This window comes from Haliaeetus leucocephalus, unplaced genomic scaffold (genome assembly GCF_000737465.1).
Source record: "Haliaeetus leucocephalus isolate CR32 unplaced genomic scaffold, Haliaeetus_leucocephalus-4.0 Scaffold195, whole genome shotgun sequence".
Taxonomy (NCBI): Eukaryota; Metazoa; Chordata; class Aves; order Accipitriformes; family Accipitridae; genus Haliaeetus; species Haliaeetus leucocephalus.
In genome coordinates this window covers 6577602-6589867 of record NW_010972631.1, presented here as the reverse complement: position 1 = coordinate 6589867, position 12266 = coordinate 6577602, and the positions used below count along the sequence as shown (strand labels likewise).

General features: G+C 35.2%; 1 protein-coding gene across 1 annotated transcript in view; it reads left to right on the top strand.

Annotated features, from left to right (window-relative positions):
• The first annotated feature begins 321 nt into the window (after positions 1 to 321).
• LOC104830673 (sentrin-specific protease 6-like) overlaps positions 322 to 12266 on the top strand; it is a 43429-nt gene continuing 31484 nt past the window's right edge. Inside the window, 3 exon segments of the mRNA XM_010565769.1 lie at positions 322 to 381; positions 1015 to 1151; positions 7484 to 7585. Of these exon segments, the coding sequence (XP_010564071.1) occupies positions 1126 to 1151; positions 7484 to 7585 (128 nt within the window). The 5' untranslated portion in view covers positions 322 to 381; positions 1015 to 1125.

Genomic DNA, 12266 nt, shown 5'->3' with positions numbered 1-12266 from the left:
ATGTCAGTAACATTGCCATAGCAGTATTGAAGGTCCAATAGTATTCTCTTTTGAATTAATAACATCCTTTTAACTTTGCTTTTTGTGAAATAATTTGATGTACACTTTAAGTTCAGGTTCATATAATACATCTGGATCACGACGTTGCCCACTTTATGTTCCTGTTGTTTAGGCATTTATATATATATACACACAATGTGTATGTGATGCATTTGAATTTAAAGAGGGAAGGAAAAAAAGCCCTCTGTGTTTAGAATGTTTTGCCAGCGCTCTGTTGCATTACAATGTATCTGCTTTTCTCTCCCACACCTATCTAGCGAGGCAAATTTGCTCAGCATAGATGACAGTGACGGGCCTTTCAGTCCCAATGACGAAAGAAAGGCAAGTACTCTGTTTATCTCATAGTGAAAATGTATCTTTAAAGTTTGCTGGGTTCTTAAATAATGTTGCATAGTCATGATGTGGTATTACAATATGAAAGTTTGTGTGTTGATCTAGCAACATACACTCAAGCTATTTATCTGCCTACCCTTAATGGTTTTGTTCCTCTTAATCCTATAGATCTTGTTGGTTTGTATAGTATTCTGAAAACATGAGCATGAATAACTAGTTTTAAGTTCAGACAATTATCATTAATGGGATTCTGTTTTTTAATTAAAAATATTAATCATTATATCCCATGATTGTTTACTGTCAGGTTCCCAATTTTGTGCGTGTGTGTATATAAAAGGAGAAGATACGTAGGCAAAACCCCTGCTTTTTGTGGTTTTTTATGTATACTGAAATAGCTTACACCTGCAAGATGCTTCATAATACTTTGAAGATGTTAATATTTTGTTTAGTAAGGAATCCTAGTGCGTAAGGGTGTAGATGGGATATATTTTACATGAAATTTGGTACAAAAGCAGTCTGAAAATTAAGCCGAAGTAATATTTATATAAATATTTTGTAATTAGTTTTTTCTTTCTAACTTTTATACAAGTATTTTAATATATGTGAATTCTGTTCTTACAGTCACTTCGTTGTCGGCCTGGAGCTGTCGGCACCAGTGGTGATTCCATAAAAACATATGCAAGGCGAGGCAAAGCTGGAAGACTTTTTAAAGGGAACTCAATTGGCCTCAACATGATGGGAAATAGCAAGAAACTGAGGTACTACATTTAGCGTTATGTTTACTTACCTACTTAATCATTGATATAAATCAATGCTGAATGAACAGAACTTGTAGTACATTTGCATTATCTGCTGTGCATTTTAAGAAGCTACACTGTTCTGTGCTTCTGAGCAAAGATAGAAAAATAGATTAAGGTCTTTCCTCTTCCAAAATGTTAAATAGCACATTAGTGAAATACCAGAATATTATTAAAATATAGTTAGAGCATTCACTGGCATACTTGTCAGTGCCTTACCAATGTTGTCTGCGTGTGCTATTGTTTCCTCTGTAGTGCTAGCAGGTAGAAGAATATTTCTAACATCCCCATCAAGAATTTCTTCTTTGTATGACTGTGAATTGCCAAGGTTAACTCAGGATGCATACTCTTGTTTTTCTTATTGCAAGGTATCATTTGGCTTAGGAGTCACAGACTGTTCCTTTAAAGGATTCAGCAAATACCTACACTCCTACATGATAGCTTGAAATTGTCACTTGCATTTAGAGCTGACAGGAACAGTGTTTAAGCATTCAGTGCTGTACTTGCTTGTTACTACTGTCCCTAGCTTGTAACAGACCGATCTCTTTATTTAGTATATAATAAGAAGTGATACATTCATGTAACTTTCTATGGGAGTGTTTCATATTGCTAAAGTGTACTCAATTTGGTTACCTTTGCAGGAAGGAAAAGTTAGTAAGACAGCTAGCTATAGTTGGGCCAGTTATCAAATATCTAACCCATGTGTAGTATGAAGGATGTCCTTATCTTCATTCTTGCATGCTGATCCACAGAGCATTGTTGGTTAGTGGGACCATCTTATTACAGAGTCAGTTGAGAAAATAAACCCTTGAAGTCCTGTGTGATGTGTGCCCTCTGTTGCAGTTTTGATCTTTGAGCCTAACGTACAGGGAACAAATCTAGAATTTCCAGTCTGGACTGGTGGTCCATCAGTTTGATAGAGAAGAACAAATACAAGAATTGTACATACTTCAGTCAAAATAAAGACTCTTCTTGCCTTTATGTTGTATTTGTAACCTATTCCCACATATTAGTCTATCTTGGAGAATTTCAAAACCTAGGTGGCCCTTCACCTACTGTCTTAACCAAATGTGATACATATCGCTGTAATTTAGTTTTTCTGTAGCTTGTGGATGGTCTTAAGTTCATCCATACTCTTAAATAAAAAAAACCCACAAAACAAACAAAAAAACCCCAACAAACCCAAAACAAAACTAACCCCCACGGATCCTGAATTTTCTGATAAACGGCCAGTTATGAACATTTTCTTGTTGGGGACTACTGCTGTAAGGACCACATAAACAACGATTTAGCTTATTAGGTGAATGAAGGATACTCTTACTCTGCATTCTTATTTAGTGGCTTAGTTTTCACAAAGAACAGTGACACTTTCACTGATCAGTAGGGTTCTGCACTCGTAACAGTTCAAGTTATTGTTATAACCAACGTGCCATTGATAGGGGATTGTTTGGGTATATGCAATATATGTTTGGAACAGTAACTACATGATATTAAGTATTGTATACTAGATTATTTTGAGTAAGCTTAAGTGTGTCTTTAACATTATTTACATTTTATTACATTTTCAATAATGAACTTGTCTGAAGAGTCATGATTTCTAGCTAAATGTTAGATTAATGAAGACAAAAAAGGCACGTAGACTTATATAAAAGTATTAATCTCTCCCATCCCATCACCGTTTAAAAATTCACCTCTGCTTGTAGAGTTTTATTGTGTAGGGTTTGTTCATATAAACCTGAATCAAAATCACTGCCTTCCCAATGTCCAATGAAACATAAAAGCAATAAGTGCGTTCTCTCCACAGATGTTTCAGACCTGATAGATCAGATCCACAGATCAGACATTTACAAAAAAGATATTGCTGAGCTTTTTTGGTGAGAGTGCACCTATGTTTTCCCTCTCTTCCTTTGATGGGAATACAGACAATGTCTTGGTTTTTGAGATAGACTAATAGGATGTTATGTGGAACTTAAAAGCTTTTTTTAAATAAAATGGATTTAGTAATGGCAAGTTTTTTGTTATAGGTTAAAAGTTGTGCCATTGCACAGGGGTCTATTATTTTTCAATACATTCAAGCACCTCCTTGGCAATTCTTGCTAACTCTGAACATGGGTTCTTACTTCCATCATTCTTTTTACATTTACACAACTTAGGACAGTACTTCGTTATCCTTGATTTATGCTATGCAAATGATGTTTTGTGTTTCAGTCTTTAATTTTTAGTACATACAACAGATCTATAAGATTACATACAGGTTTCTGGCTTGCTTCTTTTCAGATTGGCCAGTTCTTATGAAACCTCAGCAATTATTTACCTTAAAAACAAAAAAGACTCAAAACAAGAGTAATGAAGAAGCCTGTGCATGTACATTGTATTTGTTTTTTGTTTTGACTACACCTAACCATTTAAAATAAGATTCCTCTAATCCTCTGGAAACCAGAATTTTCTTCTGTCTGGCTGTGGGATTTGTAGTGAAATTCAACCTTCCTCTGTAATTTTTCTCCCTTTTCTGTTAAAGCAGTCTTGAGTGTGTATGTGTGGTTTTTTTCTTAAGTTCCAGAAAGGTATGTGGGTTTTATTTTGTTTTTAAGGTAAATAATTGCTGAGTGGTTTTTTTTGGTGGGTTTTTTTTAGACAGTCTAAGCATTTAGTTCAGGCATTCTGTTACTTGGACTGGGACTGCCTTCTGTTGACAAATACTACCTTATAAACCTAAGACCTACCTATCTGTTGCATGGGTGTTACCTTACATAAAGGTCACATCATCTACTTTGAAAGCAGGCATCTACCTTCTGTCTAGTACTGAGGTGCATGCTGAATTGAAATGGAAAACAAAAGTATCCACCTTCTTCTTACTAAACTGTTGTTAATGGAGGCATTTAGTTGAGAGTAACGGATGTGTGTAGGCCACTGCGACTGTTGTAAATACTTGATGTTTGATTAAAACTCATACTACCAACATTAACTCTTTTTCAGATTTTGGTCACTAAGTCTGCTTGGAAATGTGATTATGCTATAAGTGATTATCTTGATTTAATACCTTAATTGTGATAGTGTTATATCTTTCATAACACATGTATCACAACAAATTCCCCAAATCCATAAAGGTTTGTGATCAAGTCACTGTCTGTAGTGGACTGGTGGTGTGTTCACTTTGACACATAGCAGGGAACGTGCTTAATAGTTACACTTTCAATATTTTGATTCTTTAACTAGAGAAAATTCTAAAGGCTTATCATGCAGTTAAACTGCTAGATTAAGTGCAAGATCAGATACTTGAGATGCATAGTGATTTTTGTCACAAAGGTGAAGTCTCTTTTTTTCTACCTTGTCTGCAGGATAGGGATTAAAAACTCTTCATATCAGTGGGGCTTGACTCAAATTAGCGTTCCTGTAGTATAGCATTCCCTAAAATCCAGGGCATGAGTGACAGGAGGAAGGAATATGGAAGGATAGTGAGAAGAAATTTTCCCTGTACATCTCCACTTGCATGTGCAAAAATTTAAACCAACCAAAAAATCCACTATCAAACTCTAACTTAACCCTAACAGTTTTGTTGTTTGGGTTTTTTTTTCTGTTTTTTTTTGTTGTTGTTCGTTTGGGTTTTTTTAATCATGAGGTCTTACTTTAAATTGCTTTTATCTTTGCTAGTTTTCAATAACTTGTATCAAAATTTCTCACATTATTAAGTCCCTTTTAGATTTTTTTGTAATATTTTATAAAAAAAAGTCATTTGATGAACAGCAGAATTAATGTAGTCTGTAGTTGTGTCCTGTGTTCCTGAAATGTCATGCTTCCATTACTTCTAGATCCATCTGTTTGCCCAGTGCAAGATTCCTCTGTGCTTTGCCTTTTGAATCTGTGTTGTTAAGAAGTTCCTAGTATCAGTTGATAGAATGTGATAGTGTAACCTTGTTTCCATCAGAGCCGAGACTTTAAATGATTCTGTAGTTTCTGAGATCACGTCAAGGAGACATATATTGTTAATATATTGTAAGTTCTATGAGACTTCTAGAACATTTGTTCTTTCAAGGAACTTTCAGACCATTACATCACCCTGGTTTTAGTGTTCTATATTAATTTTCTTGAAACTGTGCTGAAACTTGCGAACCCAGATGTCAGTTCTGATGTACCCATTTTGCAACTTGCTGGGATGTCATGATTAAATTTTCTGGTGATTCTGTCTGCACTGGGTATGTTCTATTCGAAGAACAGGATTATAGAGCAGGTTGTATTTTACAGCTGTCCTACTTGGAAGCATATCTGACGCCATATGAACCATTTAAGTGTGCCATCTAGAACAGTCTGCTTTGACTCAAATCTGATCACCCAGCAGGCTGCGATATTCTATTCCAGCACCTACTGGACTTTCTCACTACTTGAGTGTGAGGCACAAAGCAGAAGTGCTGCTTAACACTTCTTTGTGCTACAGGGGCACAAGACTTGGAGTTTCCCAATCATGATAGTTTGGCAAAGCTCAGATTCAACAGATAAAATGATAAAATGTGAGATTAGGTGTGTTTGTAGACTTGCTTGCTTGTTTAAACTCCTTAAGTCTTAAGCATTTGAGAAGGAATTCCTGCGCTCCGCTTGTGTTTTCTTCTCTAGTATCTCTTTCAAAGACACTAAGCTGGAAGCCAGAGAGGATTTGAGACACCCTAAGGTATTTAGGGCAAGTAGCTGTCAGCTTTTTATTTCTCAGGTGACAACATTAAACAGAAGGTTGACTGTAATTTAGTCTCAATGATGACTGACCAGCTGGAGTTGCATAGTCTCGACTTGGAAGCATGTAGGATGTGTGTGTTTACTTTCAAGAGGTTGGTGTTTGAATGGGATGCTATTAGGTTAGTTTTTAGGAGTTGAACTGTTAAAGTCAGAACATTTATGAAGTTTCTAAACTTCATATTCTAGAAAAGACAATTTTACCATGTGGTTGGTTTTGACAGGTCTTGTTCTGTTATGTTCATGGTTATGTTATGATCAGTCAGATCAGAACAGTCATCTTATAATCAGTCAGAAATGCTCTGAAAGCTTCTAATATTGACTTATAATACTCAATATAATGCTCCCCAAAAGGTTTGTAGTGCTAAAGTGAAAAGAAATTTAAAAAGCAAGCTAGCAGTTTGCTCACTTTCACCTTTTGTGGGAATGTAGAGGAAGGATTAGGAATTGGTTGTCAGCTTTTAGGGGAATTTTGGTACTTCAGGTTTTTTTCATTGTTCATAACAGAACAAATAACAGGAGGAAAACTTCTGTTGAATAGTATTTCTGAGAAATATTTTGTATCAATCGGAGTGCTTTTTCACATCATTTTATTCAGTGCAATTAAAATTTCCAAGCAATTTTACAAGCAAAATTTAAGCATTGTATTTCCATAATTTGAAACAATTTGCATTGTCAACATGCCATCTATTAAAAGTTGCATGTTTTTTGAACATTTCAAATGTAGTATTGTGTGTCCTGCCAGAGAAGTGTGCAGGACAATTGTTAGGGTCTAATGACTGTCGAAGGAGTACTATATTACTAATCTACTGTATCTTTGTATCAGCTTTTGCTAGAGAGGATAATGGTAAGTAATCTTCTCTCCAGAATTACTTGTTTTACATAGTAATGAGATTAAAGTGTCAAAAGGCAACAAATGAAGAAACCAAAAAAATGCTAAAAGACGTTGGTGAATATATTATCTCTGTGCAGAGTCCTGCTGATATTTGAGCAGCTGAGAATCTTTTATTTTGGGGATGTATTGTGTTGTTTCAGTTACTAGTCATCTTACATCCACAAGTTTTCTGTGTTTATTTTCCCTTATGAGTAATAAGATAAGAGAAATTCCTGAATGTGCAATTCAATCTGTTCACGTTATGCCCTTTAAGTCATATTGAAGTAGTTAATATTATGCCTTAATAAAATGTATAGATGGAAATGTAAAAATAATTATAAATGGTTATAATTCATTAAAAAAGCCAGTGTCTTTTTGCAGTGATGGGGTTGAGTAAAAGAGAGCTGTTTCACAGTGTTTTGGATGTTGATAACATTTTTAAAAATCTTAACTTTTTCTTCCAGGGGAAAAAGAAAGAAAATTGTGTATATTCATATTTGTCTATTTTATTCTAGACTGAATGTTTTTATGCCTGTCAGAGGGTGCTTATAAGTTGTATTATTGATTCAGAAATACTGCATTGATTTGTGGTTTTGTATGGCTGTTATTGTAAAAGCAGGACACCGCAATTTTTAGCTAAGACAATGTACAAATACACGAGACCCTTTTCTTAAACACTTTTTCTGTATGTTTGCAGTGAAAATGCTCAGAATATGTCCTGTCCTGTAACTGTAGTACATGGTAGACGTTTTCACCATGCTCATGCACAGACAGCAGTAGTAAAAACAGCAGCCCAAAGGTAAGACTACATTTGTTTTCTCCAGATGTTCCAATTGAAAAAAGTTCTTTCTGGTTTTGTACGTAATGGTTTTCCTTATGCTATGAAGTGTTTTAAGGAAACATAAGTAATTACATGGTGCATTCTTGATCATGAGCTTTGATCTTAATTACTAAAGTTTCATAAAACTTACCATTTAGGACTTACATAATCTTAGTATTTACTCATTTTAAAGCACACTATGGCACATGTTCAGTAGGAGAGCACCTGCTGATGTGAATACATTTAGAAAATCTTTGAAATGGACAAACATAGTATGCAGTAGAAATTCACATAACTGCAACATGATCATCTCAAATACTAATTCACAGAAACTCCAGCTTGAATAAAATCTACCTAAAGATTAAGTTACAGATCTGTTGATTCTATGTAGTCTGTAAATACAGTATAAAACACATAAACTGGGACATCTCACAGAAGCAAGGTTTTGCATTTATATAAATAACTGTTAGAATGGAGGACTGGAAGCTGGAGAATCTTACTCGGCTATACTGAATTAAACTTGATTGTTTTGAAAACTTAAAACTACATCAGACTTCTGTAAATTGCAGGATGGTTTTTTAATTTTTTTTTACAGGCTTTTCACACCCAACATGTGTCACAAACATTTGAGCTAACCATTGCTTTAAGGAATTTTCTTTCAAAATTTGTCCATTCAGAGCTCTTTTTATCTATGAATTTCATAGATTTCCACCAGCCCACGAGTGCTTCATCCTGTCAGCGTTTTGTAGCCTCTTTCTTCAGCCCCCTTTTGTCCTCTCTTATTTTTTAGTATAGATTTTTTTGGGGTGGTGGGATCATATGTAGGCATCATCCTCTTTTTTTATACCACTTCCCTCACTTTCATTTGCCATCTTCAGAAAAACAAAGCCCATATACTAATGTGAATGAATGATGTGATCCAAACATGTATTAGGGTAGTATGGCATTGAAGAAACAGACTGAAAAATGGGTTTTGCAGTCCTGTACCTGAGGACCTACACCATTGTTGCCTCCTTCCATTTTAAACTGTACTATCACCTGTAAATGGAAAATTGCATGGACATTTCCTTCCCCTTAGTAATAACGGATGCAGTAGTAGAGATCTCCCTTTTCTTTACATTTCTTCCCATCATTGCAAGGCAGGGATGACTGAGGAGGATTGGCAGAACTTTTCCCACAAATTAAACTGAATTATGAGGTTTGTTATCAGTGTGGTTTAGGCTGAACCTTAGTTCTTCTTACACGCAGTCCTTTATAGAACGTTTTTGCTCAGTGTTCCATTGAGGAAAGCATGGGGCATCTCTGAGCATTCATGCCCTTACCTTTCACTTTTTTTTTTTTAATTCTAAGGGATAAAATCTTGATCTGCAGTGCAAATTAAAAGATTTGAAGTAAGCAAAATCATGCAAGACTGCTCTTTCTTGGATCTCTGAATGTTGACCTTAATAATACTAGTGTACTTGATTAAGCTTTGTTGCAAGATGGTTCTTTGAAACAGCTAGTCAACATAGATTCATCTCGTCTAGTTAAGTGCCGTAGGCTTCTTCAGTGTGCAAGAGGGTCTGCTCCAGAGATTCTTAGTTTTGAGGAGATGTTAGACTTGCCTGCTTGCCTTTCTCACCTATGGGACTTCCTTCTTTATAAGCCTACAAGGTAATGTGGGGGGAAAAAAAAAAAAGTAGCAACTTCGTGTGTGTGACACGCAGAAAGAAAACTAATGCATAATATAGGCAAGCTGAATATTGCATGAAGTAATTGGGTAGTAGTCATCTTGAATGTTTCTAAATATGTTTTCTTTCAGCGTTGTTATTGTAGTTCATTTACATTAACAGACAATTAACTCTTATGCTAAGAATATTTTAGGAGTTTCAAAGGCAGGGAATAGTCATAACAATTCCAAGCAATGTTTTGCTACTGGAGGATGTCAGAACCAGCATGATCTAATTGACTTGAGGGTGAGCTTTACAGAGGAACTGTGCAAAGGATTTTTAATTCCAGTATCTTTTGCCAGTTGACTCAATTGACTACTTTTTAAAAGCTTCTAAATCTGTTTCTGAGTTAGAGGATTGAAAATTAGTAGAACATGGCCTCCCATCATACTTTTTCTTTTTTAAATTAAAAAAGAAGGGGGATCTCAAGGCTCCTTGATGTGGAAAAGGTAGGTTTATGAATGAGAATACAATAGTTGTTAGAAAAAAAGTAACTAAAATAGGACTAGAAAACTGTTCATAATACAAAGTTCCAGTGCATATAAAGTGGGTAATTTTTTTGTCCTGTATTTTTAGTTTTTTAGGAATTTTTTATATCTTTTTTTGATAGTTTTTACTGATATTAGACAATAGTTGAGTTTAAAAGTAATATCTGATGGTGTCTCCTCAGAAAGGAGTATATGCAGAGAATGTGGGTGGCAAACCAAGAAGAAAATCCTAGGTATATATCAAGACAAAGAAAAGCTGGTAGCATGGAAATTGAGTTCTAAGGTGTTGGGGTTTTTTTCCTATGCTTATCTACAGGCAACACAAAGTTGTGTTCTTTTACATTGTTTGCATTTGTAGAATTGTTTTATGGTATGGTGATCAGTAACAACATGGGTAAAATAGTTTTAACTAACCTAACATTGTTCTTAAATCTATAGTGGATTATTGAAAGGATAACAAAAAATAAAACCATTATTAAATTACTTCTGAGCAGATTGAGTCTCTGGCACTGACGTTACAGATTCTGTTATTAATACTAGATTCTTTGAGTGGGGATGATGTCACATGCAGCAAGCTAATTATGAAACTCAGTTGTAATCTCTATCAAGTTGAATTTGGAGCTTGTGATGTGTACTGTATTTCTCATCTCTTTGACCAACTTTTTTGCACGTGCATGTTGATTTAAATTCTGGCTGAGTATCTGTTTCGCTCATATTTAAAATAGAGGTTTCCAGTACAACAAAATTGGACATTTCAACATAATATTTTGATAAATGTTACTCATGTTTTTTCCAGTGAAATCTGGGGATGAAATTAAAATTTGTTCATTTCTGATACAACAGATTTTCAGATACAGCTTAGCCTAGTGTTGTAGTTGGTTCAAACTATTTTGCTTCATGTAATGGATGCATAGTTCTATCTTATGCTATTGACTGGCTGTTCTCTAAGACTTGGCGTTGGAATAGCATGTATGCATAGCATGTCTAAGAAATCTTATGCATGAGCTGCATGAGAAAATTTGTAGGGACACTGCTCATTATAATTCCTGGATCTGTCCATGATTCTCATTTCTTAATCTTTCTGAGATGTAAAAGTGAGAATTCTTTTAAATGCATTATGTTACTATGGGATTTGGTGGACTTGGCAGTGTTAGGTTTACGGTTGGACTCGATGATCTTAAAGGTCTTTTCCAACCTAAATGATTCTATGATTCTGTGATTCTGTGATTTTAAAACAAGCGAGGCATCTAATGTTATGACAGTGTACAGTATCAGGCATTCTGGAAATTTTTTCCTGCCTTTAAGTTTCCTTAGCATTAAAATTTACAATTCTTAACAGTGTGACTCTTGAGAGCACCTGTAAACAGTTAATCCAAGTTGCATATTAACTGTGCCAAGGATACAAAGATACTGGACATGGCTTCATAGGGACATGGTTTGGATCTGACTGGATTTCTAAACCCAATTGTGACCCACACAAAACCAGTGTTTATTTTTTGTAAAGGCTAGCTCTCATTGGAAGCAATTTTTCCTCACTTACATGCACCATTGGCTGATTACCTCCACCCCAGTCTAAGTTGCAGTGGTCACATTCCGTTTTGAATTCCTTTTACTCTCTTCCCAGAGCACTGTGGACATTGAATGTGTTTTCACACTGCACTCTCTAGGATTATCAGGATTACCTTTTTACCTGGTTTACTTTCAATCCTGCTGTTCCTCTGGGTAACAGAGTTAGAGAGTTTGCTGTATTCTTTTGGGTGTTCTGTTTGTGAAAAGGAAAGGAGAATGAGTTTATATTACTCTGTAATATCATTACTCTGTTTAATTTGACTGAAGTAAAACAGGAAACAGTTTGAATTTGTTCTGTTTTAGAATAATGTTAGTGTAATGCATGTGTGACAGAAGTTTGTTCGGCCTTTGATATTTGGGAGGAACGGCCACGGAGATTAAAAGCTTACAGCATTCCATATTGCAAGTTTCAAAAAGGCATGAGAGAGAAAGATACCGTTTTCAAGTTGTCTTCACGCTGTGCTATTTTTATATCAGTCTTGGTATACAAAGGACTTGAGTTGTGAGCACCAGCTACATTCACTGATGTTAAAGGGGATGCTTCTGAAACTAATTCTGGCCCTAATTCTTAAATATTTTTGGAGATTCTTTTTAGCCAAAACCTCAGGAGGAGGCTGGTTGCTTCTGTTTATCTTTCTCTGTCCAGTAGCAGATTGCATGTGGTCTCCTAAATATTTAAGTAGTGCTTTCTGAATTTTTATTTTATCAATACTTAAGTATTTTTTGAATAGTTGGAAACAAGTTGTTTTGTAAATTTGTTTTATCTTCTTTTGCATGGTGATCAGGGATTGGAAATGAGGCTTGATCTTAATTCATGTATTAAGGTTCTGTCATGTCAGGTTCTACATTGCAGTGAATTAAGTGAGACGACCAGGTTGAGTCCAGAATTAATCA